This window comes from Oryctolagus cuniculus, chromosome 12 (genome assembly GCF_051225735.1).
Source record: "Oryctolagus cuniculus isolate XC-2025 breed Fujian yellow rabbit chromosome 12, ASM5122573v1, whole genome shotgun sequence".
NCBI classification, from domain to species: Eukaryota; Metazoa; Chordata; class Mammalia; order Lagomorpha; family Leporidae; genus Oryctolagus; species Oryctolagus cuniculus.
Genome location: NC_142878.1, coordinates 113,386,804 through 113,400,559, shown reverse-complemented (window position 1 = coordinate 113,400,559; position 13,756 = coordinate 113,386,804). Strand labels below are relative to the sequence as shown.

At 39.0% G+C, this 13,756-nt stretch overlaps 1 protein-coding gene across 1 annotated transcript in view; it reads right to left on the bottom strand.

Annotated features, from left to right (window-relative positions):
* LOC149123244 (uncharacterized) overlaps positions 1-13,411 on the bottom strand; it is a 30,396-nt gene extending 16,985 nt beyond the window's left edge. Inside the window, 4 exon segments of the mRNA XM_089311027.1 lie at positions 11,252-11,469; positions 11,471-11,644; positions 11,646-12,696; positions 12,919-13,411. Of these exon segments, the coding sequence (XP_089167153.1) occupies positions 11,252-11,469; positions 11,471-11,644; positions 11,646-12,696; positions 12,919-13,411 (1,936 nt within the window).
* Positions 13,412-13,756: the final 345 nt, after the last annotated feature.

Genomic DNA, 13,756 nt, shown 5'->3' with positions numbered 1-13,756 from the left:
TTGTGCATTGATTTTATACCCTGCTACTTTGCCAAAATCTTCTATGAGTTCCAATAACCTCTTAGTAGAGTTCTTTGGGTCCCCTAAATAAAGAATCATGTCATCTGCAAAGAGGGATAGTTTGAGTTCTTCCTTCCCAATTTGTATCCCTTTAATTTCTTTTTCTTGCCTAATAGCTCTGGCTAGAACTTCCGGAACTATATTGAATAGCAGTGGTGAGAGTGGGCATCCCTGTCTGGTACCAGATCTCAGTGGAAATGCTTCCAACTTTTCCCCATTCAATAGGATGTTGGCTGTGGGTTTTTCATAGATTGCTTTGATTATATTGAGGAATGTTCCTTCCATACCCATTTTGCTTAGAATTTTCATCATGAAATGGTGTTGTATTTTATCAAATGCTTTCTCGGCATCTATTGAGATAATCATATGGTTTTTCTTTTGCAGTCTATTAATGTGGTGTATCACAGTGATTGATTTCTGAATGTTGAACCATCCCTGCATACCAGGGATAAATCCCACTTGGTCTGGGTGGATGATCTTTCTGATGTGTTGTTGCATTCTATTGGCGAGAATTTTATTGAGGATTTTTGCATCTATGTTCATCAGGGATATTGGTCTGTAATTTTCTTTCAGTGCTGCATCTTTTTCCGGCTTAGGAATTAAGGTGATGCTGGCTTCATAGAAAGAATTTGGGAGGACCCCCTCTTTTTCAATTGTTCTGAATAGTTTGAGAAGAATTGGAGTTAGTTCTTCTTTAAATGTCTGGTAGAATTCAGCAGTGAATCCATCTGGTCCTGGGCTTTTCTTTGTTGGGAGGGCCTTTATTACTGTTTCAATTTCTGTCTCAGTTATGGGTCTGTTTAGATTTTCTATGTCTTTCTGGTTCAACTTAGGTAGGTTGCATGTGTCCAGGAATCTATCCATTTCTGATAGATTTCCCTGTTTGCTGGCATACAAGTCCTTGTAGTAATTTCTGATGATTCTTTTTATTTCTGTGGTGTCTGTTGTTATGTTTCCTTTTCATCTCTGATTTTATTGATTTGGGTCTTTTCTCTTCTTTTTTTTTAGTTGGTTGGGCCAATGGGGTGTCAATTTTGTTTATTTTTTCAAAAAATCAGCTCCTCGTTTGGTTGATTTTTTGTAATGTTTTTTGGATTCAATCCTGTTGATTTCTTCTCTGGTTTTAATTATTTCTCTTCTCCTACTAAATTTGGGTCTGGTTTGCTGTAGAATTTCTAGATCCTTGAGGTGAACTGAAAGCTCATCTATTTGGTGCCTTTCCAAATTTTGATGTAGGCACCTACTGATATAAACTTTCCTCTTAACACTGCTTTTGCTGCGTCCCATAAGTTTTGGTATGTTGTGCTGTTATTCTCATTTACTTCCAGAAAATTTTTGATTTCTCTTTTAATTTCTTCTATGACCCATTGTTCATTCAGGAGCATGTTTTTCACTCTCCATGTGTTTGCGTATGCTCTAGAGATTCCTGAGTTGCTAATTTCCCACTTCATTCCTTTATGGTCTGAGAAGCTGCATGGTATGATTCTAATTCTTTTGAATTTGCTGAGACTTGCTTTATGGCCTAGTATGTGGTCAATCCTAGAGAAGGTTCCATGTACTGCTGAGAAGAGTGTAAATGCTTCATGTGTAGGATGAAAAGTTCTGTATATATCTGTTAGATCCATTTGAGCTATAGTGTCATTTAAATCTACTGTATCCTTGTTGATCTTCTGTCCTGTTGATCTATTTCTGAGAGTGGAGTATTGAAGTCCCCTGTGGGGAGCAACTCTGGACTAGACTATGGTACTCGAATTAAGACTTATTTTATGCATCTGCTCTCCCACAATATGGCGCTGGGAGAGGAGGAAACAGCTTCTACACAGCTGCCTCCAGTTCAACCAGTAAACAGCAGGACCTGCTCCTGATTGGAGGAGAGCAGCCTACTTGGTGTGTGGGTAGCAGAGTTGGGATTGGTGGAAGAGGACTATAAAGGAGGAGAGAGACAACATGCACCAGGAACATCTATCTGAAGGAACACCTGAGCAGCCCCCGAGAGAGCCGGCCGGCGGTGTGCCGCTCCCCCGCAGAAGTTGTGAAAGTGGCTAGGGGGAACCGCCTTTCCACAGAGGTGGAAGGGTTGGTAGCCAACCCGGGAAGAACCAGCAGCAAACCCATGGAGGGCCGAGCAGACGAAAGAACAACGCAGGGTCCTGTGTCATTCCTCCACGAAGACGGGGAGCGACAGTCCCCCAGTACTATTGTATTGGGGTCTAAGTCTCTCTTTAAGTCCCTTAACAAATCTTTATATAAACCGGTGCCCTCTAGTTAGGTGCATATACATTGATAATTGTTATTTCTTCCTGTTGAATTGATCCCTTAATCATTATATAGTGCCCCTCTTTGTCTCTCTTAACAGTTTTTGTGGTAAAATTTATGTTGTCCGACATTAAGATGGCTACACCCGCTCTTTTTTCATTTCTGTTGGCATGGTATATCTTTTTCCAGCCTTTCACTTTCACTCTGTATGGATCTTTGTTGGAAAGATGTGTTTCTTGTAACCAGAGAATAGATGGGGTTTGTTCCTTAAGCCAATCAGCCAATCTGTGTCTTTTAACTGGACAGTTCAGGCCATTCATGTTCAAAGTGACTAATGATAAGTGGTAACTTTGCCCTGCCATTTGCCAAAGATGAGTTCTAATACATGCTTTGAATTCCCTGTGATCTTTTGCTGTGAGGTTTCCTTCCTTTACCTTCTTTCATATTGATGACCGTGTTTGTGTGTTTCTGTGTGCAACACATCTTTAAGCATCTTTTGCAGGGCTGGACGAGTGGCAACAAATTCTTTCAATTTCTGTTTGCTATGAAAAGTCTTTATTTCACCTTCATTCACAAATGATAGCTTTGCAGGATATAATACTCTGGGCTGGCAGTTTGTCTCTCTTAGTACCTGGGCTATATCTCTCCATTCCCTCCTAGCTTGTAGTGTTTCTGATGAGAAGTCAGCTGTGAGTCTGATTGGAGATCCTCTGAGAGTAATCTGACGTTTCTCTCTTGCACATTTGAGGATCTTTTCTTTATGTTTCACTGTGGAGAGTTTAATTACAACGTGTCGTGGTGAGGATCTCTTTTGGTCGTGTTTACTAGGGGTTCTGTGAGCTTCCTGTACTAGGATTTCTCTGTCCTTCTCCAAACCTGGGAAATTTTCTGCTAATATCTCACTAAAAAGGCCTTCTAATCCTTTCTCCCTCTGATGCCTTCAGGAACTCCTAGAACCTGAATGTTGGGTTTTTTAATAGTATCCTGAAGATTCCTGACAATATGTTTTAGATTTCTAATTTCCTCTTCTTTTCTTTGGTCTGACTGTATCCTTTCCTTCTCTGTCTTCTAAGTCCAATATTCTCTCTTCTGCTTCACCCATTCTGTTTGTAAGGCTCTCTATTGTGTTTTTCATTTGATCTATTGAATTCTTCACTTCATTATGATTTCTCGTCACTATCACAGTTTCCTGTTGTACTAGTTGTTTCATTTCATTTTGATTCCTCCTTAATAGTTCATTTTCACGAGAGAGATTTTCTATCTTGTCCATTAAGGATTTCTGTAGTTCAAGAATTTGTTTTTGAGAACTTCTTAATGTTCTTATCAATTTTTGAGATCTGCTTCTTGCATTTCTTCTATGTCATCATCTTCATAATCTTGAATTGGGGTGTCTTTTTCATTTGGGGGCATCATGGTGACTTCCTTGTTTTCATTACCTCAGTTTTTGCATTTGTTATTTGGCATAGTGGAGATATTTGGTTTCTTCACTGTGGTGCTTTTTCTTGTTATACTATGACTCTAGATTAAGTGGATTATCTGTTTTTGATGGAGCCTTAGAGGCTTGAGATGGGTGTGGCCTGAGAGCTCTGTTTGGTGTGCCAAAGGTGACACTCCCAGGTTAGGCATGGTAGATCTCTCTCTCTTTCTTTTTTTGATTCAAAAGGGAAGTAATTCTGCACAGCTGAATGAAGTTGGAGGTAGTTAGCAGGCAAATGATATACCCACAGGAGCCAGAGATCAGAAGCTCTTTCCCAAGGACCACACAGGGAATCTGTTCTGCCCTCAGAGTGGGCTCAAATTCTCCTTCAGTCTCCCACTGGGTTGCCAAAGTTACGGAATTGTAGCATCTCTGGAGAGTACTTGCGTGAATTCTGTGAGTTCTCTCCCCCACCGTCTCTTTTTTCACAGTCTCAGTTCAGTAGCACCACAAATTTACTAGGTCCTAATCTCCTGTTAATTCGCCCCGCCCAGAGTCAGGTTTATCTGCTAGGCTCAGGGCCGGTGCAGACCTGAGGTCGCCCTGCTTATGATGTATGTCCAAGATGGTGCCTGCTCTTTGTCTTGCTCGCTGTTGAGAGGTGAGCGGAGAGAGAGAAACCTGTGTCCATTTTGGTCACTTTTTTTCTCTCTCTCTCTTCTAGTTAGCCTGATGAACTTTTCCCCCCGGGGTCATTCCCTCTAGTCTCCTCTTTCTGTTGCCTGCTGGTGTCTCAGGCTATTGAGGTTCGGCTCACCTCGCATTCCAGCGCTTGTGTGTTGAGTCTGCCGCTGGTGTCCCGAACTGTGGGCTCCCATGCTCTCCATGCAGGTCCACTGTGAATCACTAGTTCTGGAAGAGTTTCTTCTGCTGTTTCTTCCCCTACTCTTCCTTGAACCTGCAGTATCTCCACTTTTACTAAACTGTCTCTCCCCAGACTATCAGTGTGCTCCCTTCCTATTCTGCTATCTTGCTCTTGTTGATCTTGTCCCTTTCATGCCTATGTGCTCCTTATTTGGTAGAACTTCCTTGGTGCAAATCACACTTTTGCACTTTATCTAAATCCTGGCTTACTTTTGAGGAAAAATAAAATAAGGATATGTGTTCCCAGAAGACCTCAATCCAATAAAATTACCTTTCATTGACTTTGTCAAAACAAAGGATCCCTTCTTGGCCTGAAGACTATTTCAAAAAGTGCATACATTTCCCCTTTGGATTATGATATGTTAAATGACCTGACACAGACAGCTACTAAAACACAATTCAAGTGAAGTTGGGGAGAAATTTAGCATTTGTGAGAAGTGTGGAGAAGGAATTCAAAATAGTATAGTCAGAAAAGACCAGCTAAGAAAATTCAACTTAGAAAAAATGTAATTTTCACACCTCTGTTTGTGCTTCAGAGCACAACAGTTAGAAGGACCGGTGGTCTGCTCATAGGAGGACTTGGTTTTTGACTGTTAGGGTTGCTCACAGAATAATTTTCTATACAGTCTTTGTCAAAATTGGTGCACACATAGACACACACACATAAACAAACACATACACATAAACACACTAACATGAGAACTTTTGATGGGTGTATACAGGTAAAATCAGTACAGTAATCCATAAGGTGGCATATTAGCACATATTAAAACATAATAAACAATGATAAAATAATTATGTTTGTTACCCAATATTTATAGTTTCTAACAGATAAACACTGATGTACAAGACATAGTGGTTAAAAACTGTACTTTATAATCTTATGGAAAAGTCAACCTGAGGAAGTTTTCCTAAGACCTTACAAACTTTGCTTTGCTGTTACTCAAAAGAAGCTCTTAGGAAAGATGCACTCCCAAAAGCATAAGTACAACAATAATATAGCAAATTTTAATGAATGTTTTCACAGAATTATGTCATTAATTAGCCCCCCAGTGAAGCAGTTGGTTTTTCTTGTCTTTGATAATCCTTTATAATACTTCACATATCATCAAATTTATCATCAAGTATGTCCTAGGCTTGGACAAGCCAAAGCCAGGAGCCCAGAACTCCATTTGGTTCTCTCATGCTGGTGGCAGGGGTTCAAGTACTTGGGCTGTCATTTGCTGCCATTTCAGGTGCACTATCATGAAGCTGGATCACAAACAGAATGGCCAGGGTATGAAGTGATATTCTGAGTTTGGATGCCAGCATTGCAAATTGTGATTCAACGTGCTGTGCTGAAATACTAGCCCTGATAAAAATTATGCTAAAATGTAACTAAGGGGTCAGCACCATGGCTCTTTTGGTTAATCCTCCACCTGCAGTGCCGGCATCCCATATGGGCACTGGGTTCTTGTTCCACTTGCTCCTCTTCCAATCCAGCTCTCTGCTGTAGTCCAGGAGGGCAGTGCAGGATGGCCCAAGTGCTTGGGCCCCTGCACCCACATGGGAGACCAGGAAGAAACACCTGGCTCCTGGATTCGGATTGGAGCATCTCTGGCTGTAGTGGCCATTTACGGAATGAACCAGTAGAAAGAAGACCTTTCTCTCTTTCTCTCTCTCATTGTCTATAACTCTACCTGTCAAATAAATAAAATAAAATAAAATGTAACTAAAAGAAAATCCTTGTAAAGTTCTAGAAATGGTCCCAAAGACACATCAAATATAAATATACTTACAATTTAATTATTTGTAAGAACTAGGGGCTGGGACTGTGGCACAGTGGGTTAAAGCCCTAGCCTGAAGCATCGGCATCCCAGTTCTAGTCCTGGCTGCTCTTCTGATCCAGCCTTCTGCTATTGCCTGGGAAAGCAGTAGAAGATAGCCCAAGTGCTTAGGCCCCTGCACCCACATGGGAGACCCAGAAGAAGCTCCTGGCTCCTGACTTCAGATCGGTGCAGCTCCAGCCATTGTGGCCATCTGGGGAGTGAACCAGTAGAAGGAAGACCTCTCTCTCTGTCTCTTCCTCTCTCTGTAACTCTTTCAAATAAATAAAACAAATTAAAAAAAAACTTGAAAACTCAGTGCCATCTTAGTCCAGACCAATTTCCTCCCTCCACTGTTTTAAATTAGTTAAATGGAAGGCCTGTACCATACAAATGAAACAGAACACAGGGCTCGTCTCCTTTTAGATGCCAAATCAGAGGGTCATCTTCATTTTTTCTATACTCTGTTACCTGTTGCAAGAACAATGTTCTGAGTGCAACTGAGAGATTGAGATCATACCATGGTAGACTGATGGTGAATATATTGGCTATGAGGACACTTGGGTATAATATTTCATTACATACAGTGGCCAGAGTAAACAAATAAATAAAAACAAATTTGGGGTGGCATTGAGTTGGAAGTATTGGGGATGCTGAGGAGGTAGCCAAAGAGTACTCCTTCTTTTATATGTTAATTCTGAACAAGGACAAAAATAAGGGAAAGGAAAGGGAGAATACACTCATCTTCTGGCTCATTCCATAAATATTCAAAACACATCAGGATGAGGTAAGTTAAAACTGGAAGCTAATAAGGTAGGCATGATAGCAGATTATGACATTAGCTGGGGTATTCACATCCCTTATCAATGTGTCAGTTCAGGCCTGGCTGTGCTGCTTCCAGTCCAATTTCCCGCTAATGTGTCTGAATAGGCAAAACATGGCATTTGGGCTAGTGAATAGCTAGTGAAGTGATTTTCTGGTTTCACCAATGAAGTTGCTCTCTGTGCTTGGTTTTGAGTTTTACACAAAGACTGAAGTGAGGAAGTTTTATTAAATAGTGTCTTAGTTTCATGATGAAAAAAACTACTGAGCTTTAAAAAGAACATGTGAACAAATGCATAAATGAAACTGATAGACATTTATGCTACATTAAATAAGCCAATAATAAGAAAACAAATATGTTATTACTTGGGATTCCAATACAATCCCATCAAGGTGGCATGTACCAATGCCATCTCACTAGTCCAAATGATCAATTTCAGTACACAATTGAACACACTGATAGGTCTAAGAGTCAAAGGGATCACAAAACTAGTGTCTGCTAATACTAACTGATAGAATCAAAAAGGGAGAGAACGATCCATCATGGGAAATGGGATACACAGCAGACTCATAGAATGGCAGATGTCCTAACTAGCACTCTGGCCTCAGAATCAGCCCTGAAGGCATTCGGATATGGCCGAAGAGCCCATGAGAGTAATTTAGGCATGGAAAACCAAGACACTCTGGAAAAAAAAAAGACCTAAATGAAAGATCTCTGCAAGTGATATCCCAGTGGAAAGAACAGGCCATCAAAGAAGGAGGTACCTTTCTCTGAAGGGAGGAGAGAACCTCCACTTTGACTATGACCCTGTTGGAATAAAATCGAAGTCGGGTGAACTCAAAAGGCTTCCATAGCCTTGTCTACTCATGACTAGAGCCTAGGGAGATTACTGACGCCAAAAACAAGAGTGTCAAATTGTTAAGTCAACAACAGGAGTCACTGTGTACTTACTTCTCATGTGGGATCTGTCCTTAATGTGTTGTCCAATGTGAAGTAATTCTATAACTAATACTGAAACAGTATTTTACACTTTGTGTTTCTGTGGGGGTGCAAACTGATGAAATCTTTACTTAATACATACTAAATCGATATTCTGTATATAAAGATAATTGAAAATGAATCTTGATGTGAATGGAATGGGAGAGGGAGTGGGAGATGGGAAGGGTGTGAGTGGGAGGGAAATTATTGGGGGGAGCCATTGTAATCCATAAACTGTACTTTGGAAATTTATATTTACTAAATAAAAAAATTCCAAAAATTTTTAATAAAGAAACTGTTCATACAAAAAAAAGAAAACAAATATGTTATTACTTGCATTTATGAAGCTCTAACATAGATCAACTCATACAGAAAAAGTAGAGCAGTTATTTGTAGGGCATGTGGTGGAGACTATAAAAATAATTCTTTAGAGGGATGCTGGTGATGGTTGCAAAGCAGTATGATGTATTTAATGCCACTTAAATGTTTACTTAAAATGGTTTAAGTGCCACATTTAGGCATACATGCCTATATAAAACAATAAAAAATTTGACTTTAATTGACCACTGTTCTAGATAATAGTTATAAATATGGTTAATACATACATCCATTGTCCCATACCCATGTAGAAGTGACTAATTGAATAAAATACTAGAATTAAAAGTTTGAAAGCATGAAAAGTCATTTTTGTATAGAAGCATAATTTTAGGGGATGTCACTGTGATAAAGGCACCATCTAGGATGCCAGCATCCCAGATGGGTGCTGGTTCATGTCCTAGCTGTTCCATTTCTGATCCAGCTCCTTGTTCATATCTCTGAGAACAAAGCCGAGAAAAGTCCATGTGTTTGAGCCCATGAATGCAAGTAGGAGACATGGATGAAGCTCCTGGTTTCTGTTTCTGGCCTGGCTCAGCCCTGGCCATTGCAGCCACTGGGGAGTATACCAGCAGCTGGAAGATTCTCTGTCTCTCTCCCTTTAAATAAAATTAATTTTGAAAAGCATAATTTTATATCAGTAAAAATTATAGATAGAATCCCTGTTCTTCATTCTTTGTGGACCTTTATCTTGACACTTATTCACATGATAACCATTAACTCATAAATTCTTTCACTCCCAGGGCTGTTATCACATCTTCTGGCTACTAGCATAGCCCAAAATAGATTCAGTCTCATCATAGAGCTAACACATCCTTTAGCTTTGGCAAGAAGCAACATTTCGGGTACAAAAAATGTGAATTTACAATATTTTCTTTGGAGCAACTTCAGCTCTTCCTCTATTCACCTTGCGTGTGAGTATTAAAATAAAATTAAAAAACAGAATTAGCTGAACTCAATACCAGGTCAAAACAGCCTTTGGAAAGAAGCAAGAGTCCAAAAAAATTGCATTTTTTGTGGTTTGGAATGAGGCTATTTGGTAGCAATCCTATACATAGATAATGGAAGAAACTGGGATATGGTTCTCATTTTGGATTTATTGAACTTGAGGTACTATTTGGAAATCTACAAAGAAGAATTCAACAGAAAGTTGAAAGTGTACACAGTTTGGAAAGAGGCCCAAGCTAGAAAGAAACAGGAATGTAAAACAACAGATGGCCAAATCAGTCATGGTGAATTATGGGGTGGAATGAATGAGAAACCACATATAGCATTAGGATGGGTCATATAATGAAGGTCATTGAGGAGTCCATGGAAGAAGCATAACACCAGTAAGATCTTGGTAGAAACTAATGAATAAGAATTGCCAAGAGAAAATCATGGACAGTAGTTGCAAAAATGACAAAAAGTTTAAAATGGGACAAACATGTAGCATAGTAGATAAAATGCTAGTTAAGCTGCCATAGTTCCACTTTAGAGAGGTTTTCTTTGATTCCCTATTCTGGCTCCTCATTACACCTTCCTGATCATGTAGACCATTGTAGTCTAGCAGAGTGTGCCCCTAATTTGGGTGACTTGGGCCAGTATCCATCAAATTCTAGCTGCTCTGGGCATTTGGGGAGTGAAAGAGTAGATGAGAACACTTTGTATATGCCTGTCTCTCTAACCTGGTAACTCTGTCTCTCTAGCTCTCAAATATGTAAAAATTAAAAATACATTCAAGTGCAAAGGGTAGAAAGTAGTCTTTAAATCTGACTAGAAATTGGTTATTGGTAAATTTCTGAAATGCTAAAGCGAGTCTATATTGAGTTGGTTAAAGAAAAAAAGAAATGCAAATATTCTCTTGAAAATATATCTTGGACAGTTGGCAGTATAACTTGCACATATGAAAATATATGGAGATTTATTTAAGGATCTGCAGTATAGTCTCCACACATTCCCAGTTCTGTCCATCAAACAAGCATTTCTCTAAATAATTATCGGCAATAATCTGGTGTGAGTTTTCAAACCACAGTATAATTATCAAAACTAAATAGAAGTAGTGAAAATATAAAATGTTCTTTCTATATTTGAATGTATTCATTCGTAGCACATTTATTTCAAATATGAACTTGCTAAACCACACATTAATAAAAAAGTTAGAATTGCCCATGAGTTCTGATCTATCCTATCTGCTTCCAGGAAGATGGGCTGTCTGCTAAGAAAATATAGTGATCATCCTCCTTGTTTAGTTATGGATGGCTGCAGTGTCATGTAGGAAATTTAATCTTATCTTCCCTTGATTAACCAGCTCACATTCATGAGAAGGACTTTCTAGGCTGCCAAAAGATATTGCAAACTTTTAACAGTAAAACAAAAGGAAAATTCCAAAATGTGCAATACAAAAATGTCAGATAAATTTCAAAGTATTTCCAACTAGATTCACAGGCGACTTCTCATTAGAATCTTTATGATCTATGAGAGAATGGAAAGACATAGTGTGAGTCTTAAGAGAAAAAAAAATCAGTCCACTGAGAATACTATACCCTGCAAAGTACTCATTTATGTTGAATGTGAAGTAAAGACCTATCAAACAAAAAGAAACTGAATTTGTCACCACTCACCCAGCCTTACAAAAGCTGTCAGGTGTTATGAGTTGTGATTTACAGCAAAAAGCTTTTCTGTAGTCATTACATTCATGAGGTTATTCTCCTGTGTGAATTCTCTGATGCATTATGAGTTGTGACTTCTGGCCAAAGGTTTTCCCACAATCATTACATTCATAAGTTTTCTCCCCTGTGTGAATTCCCTGATGGATTTTGAGTTGTGATTTAAGGCTGAAGGCTTTTCCAGTCATTACATTCATAAGGTTTCTCCCCTGTGTGAATTCTCTGATGCATTATGAGATGTGACTTCCGGCCAAATGTTTTCCCACAATCATTACATTCATAAGGTTTCTCCCCTGTGTAAATTCTCTGATGCATTATGAGATGTGACTTCCGGCCAAATGTTTTCCCACATTTGGATTCCCACATGGATTATAAGTTGTGACTTATATCTGAAGGGATTTCCACAGTCACTACATTCATAAGGCCTGTCCCCTGTATGAATTCTTTGTTGGGTTATGAGTTATGACTTAGAGCTGAATGCTTTTCCACAGTCATTACATTCATAAGGTTTCTCACCTGTGTGAATTCTCTGATGCATTATGAGATATGACTTCTGGCCAAAGGCTTTCCCACAATTTTGGCATTCATAAGGTCTCTCCCCTGTGTGAATTCTCTGATGGATTATAAATTGTGACCTATAGCGAAAGGCTTTTCCACAGTCATTACATTCATAGGATCTCTCCCCTGTGTGAATACTCTGATGAATTTTTAGTTGTGACTTATAGCTGAAGCCTTTTCCACAGTCATTACATTGATAAGGTTTCTCCCCTGTGTGAATTCTCTGATGTCTTTTGAGGTCTGACATTTGGAAAAAGGCTTTTCTACAGTCTTTACATTCATAAGGTCTCTCCCCTGTCTGAATTTTCTGATGGATTATGAGTTGTGACTTCCGTCCAAAGGCTTTTCCACAGCTATTGCACTCATAAGGTTTTTCTCCTGTGTGAATTCTCTGATGTATTATGAGATCTAACTTCCATCCAAAGGCTTTTACACAGCCATTGCACTCATAAGGTTTCTTTCCTGTGTGAATTCTCTGATGCATTTTCAGATGTGACTTCTGGCCAAAGGCTTTACCACAGTCATTACATTCATAAGGTTTCTCCCCTGTGTGAATTCTCTGATGGATTTTGAGTTGTGACTTCTTGCCAAAGACTACTCCACAGTCTTTACATTCATAAGATTTCTCTCCCGTGTGAATTCTCTGATGTTTGCTGAGGCTTGACTTTGAGCCAAAGGCTTTTCCACAGCCATTGCATTCATTAGGCTTCTCTCCTGTGTGAATTCTCTGATGCATTACAAGATGTGACTTCTTGCCAGAGGCTTTCCCACAGTCTTTACATTCATTAGGTTTGTCCTCTGTGTGAATTTCCTGATGTCTAATGACATCTAACTTCTGGTATGTGGCTTTTCCTCATTCATTACACACATGGGAGTTTTCCTGTATGGAAGTACTATGAATGATGGTATGGCAGGACTTAGACCTGAAGGATTTTCCACAAGGCTTACATGAGTAGGTTTTTTTCTGTATATGTTGTCTCTGACTTATTAAAAGATCTGATTTGTAAAGAAGAGGTTCCACATATCCCATATCTTCATAGACTTTCTCTCCTGTGTTGATTTGTTGATGCTTACTGAGGTTAGCATTTTTATGAAGAGTTTTTTCTATTTGAGTTGTCTTTCCAACAGTGACAGTTGACTTATTACAGGGGTCTCCCATATGGACCGTGCCAAATCTAAAGAATATCTTCTTCCTTTTGAAGTCTTTCCCTTGTCCACTATGTTCCAATGAAGGCTTCACAGTCTGAATCTTGTGATACTCACTAAGAGGCTCATAGCACTGGGCAGAGTTCCCAGGTATCTTAGCAGCATCAACTTTCTCTCTAGCTTGCAGCTCATTAGCCCCACCATGGGGATACACATTGTGACACACGTTGCATTCCTCGGGTTTCACTGATGAATAATTTCTTTTTTTGATAATCAGCTTTGAAACATGACTTGAATTTAAATTAAGTCTTTTATTTAATGCAACTCTTTTGGGAGTTGATGTCTTATTTGCAATAACATTCTGCTTAAAATTTTTTTCTTGAATTTCCTGGTTGGTCCTAATAATGTCATCACTCTTCATGGCAACTGAAATGAAAAAAAAATCACTGAATCACATATAATTACTTTCTTCTGGAACACTGATGTAAGGGGAATGAAAATTTTAACATAATCAGTAGAAGATACTTATTTATGCTCATTATATGTTTGTTTTTTTCCCTTAATACATTGATATATTAGGTTGTACCAATAGATTTCTCTGTTCAATAATGATCCTGTGTACTACTTGAATTTTATTCAAGTATGGAAGAATGGCTTTCCTGGTTAGATTTGTTAATTCACTGCTTAGGGTGCCTTCATCCCAAAATAGTGCCAGTTTGAGCCCTGGCTACTCTAATTCCAATAAAGCTCTAGCATGTATAAATGA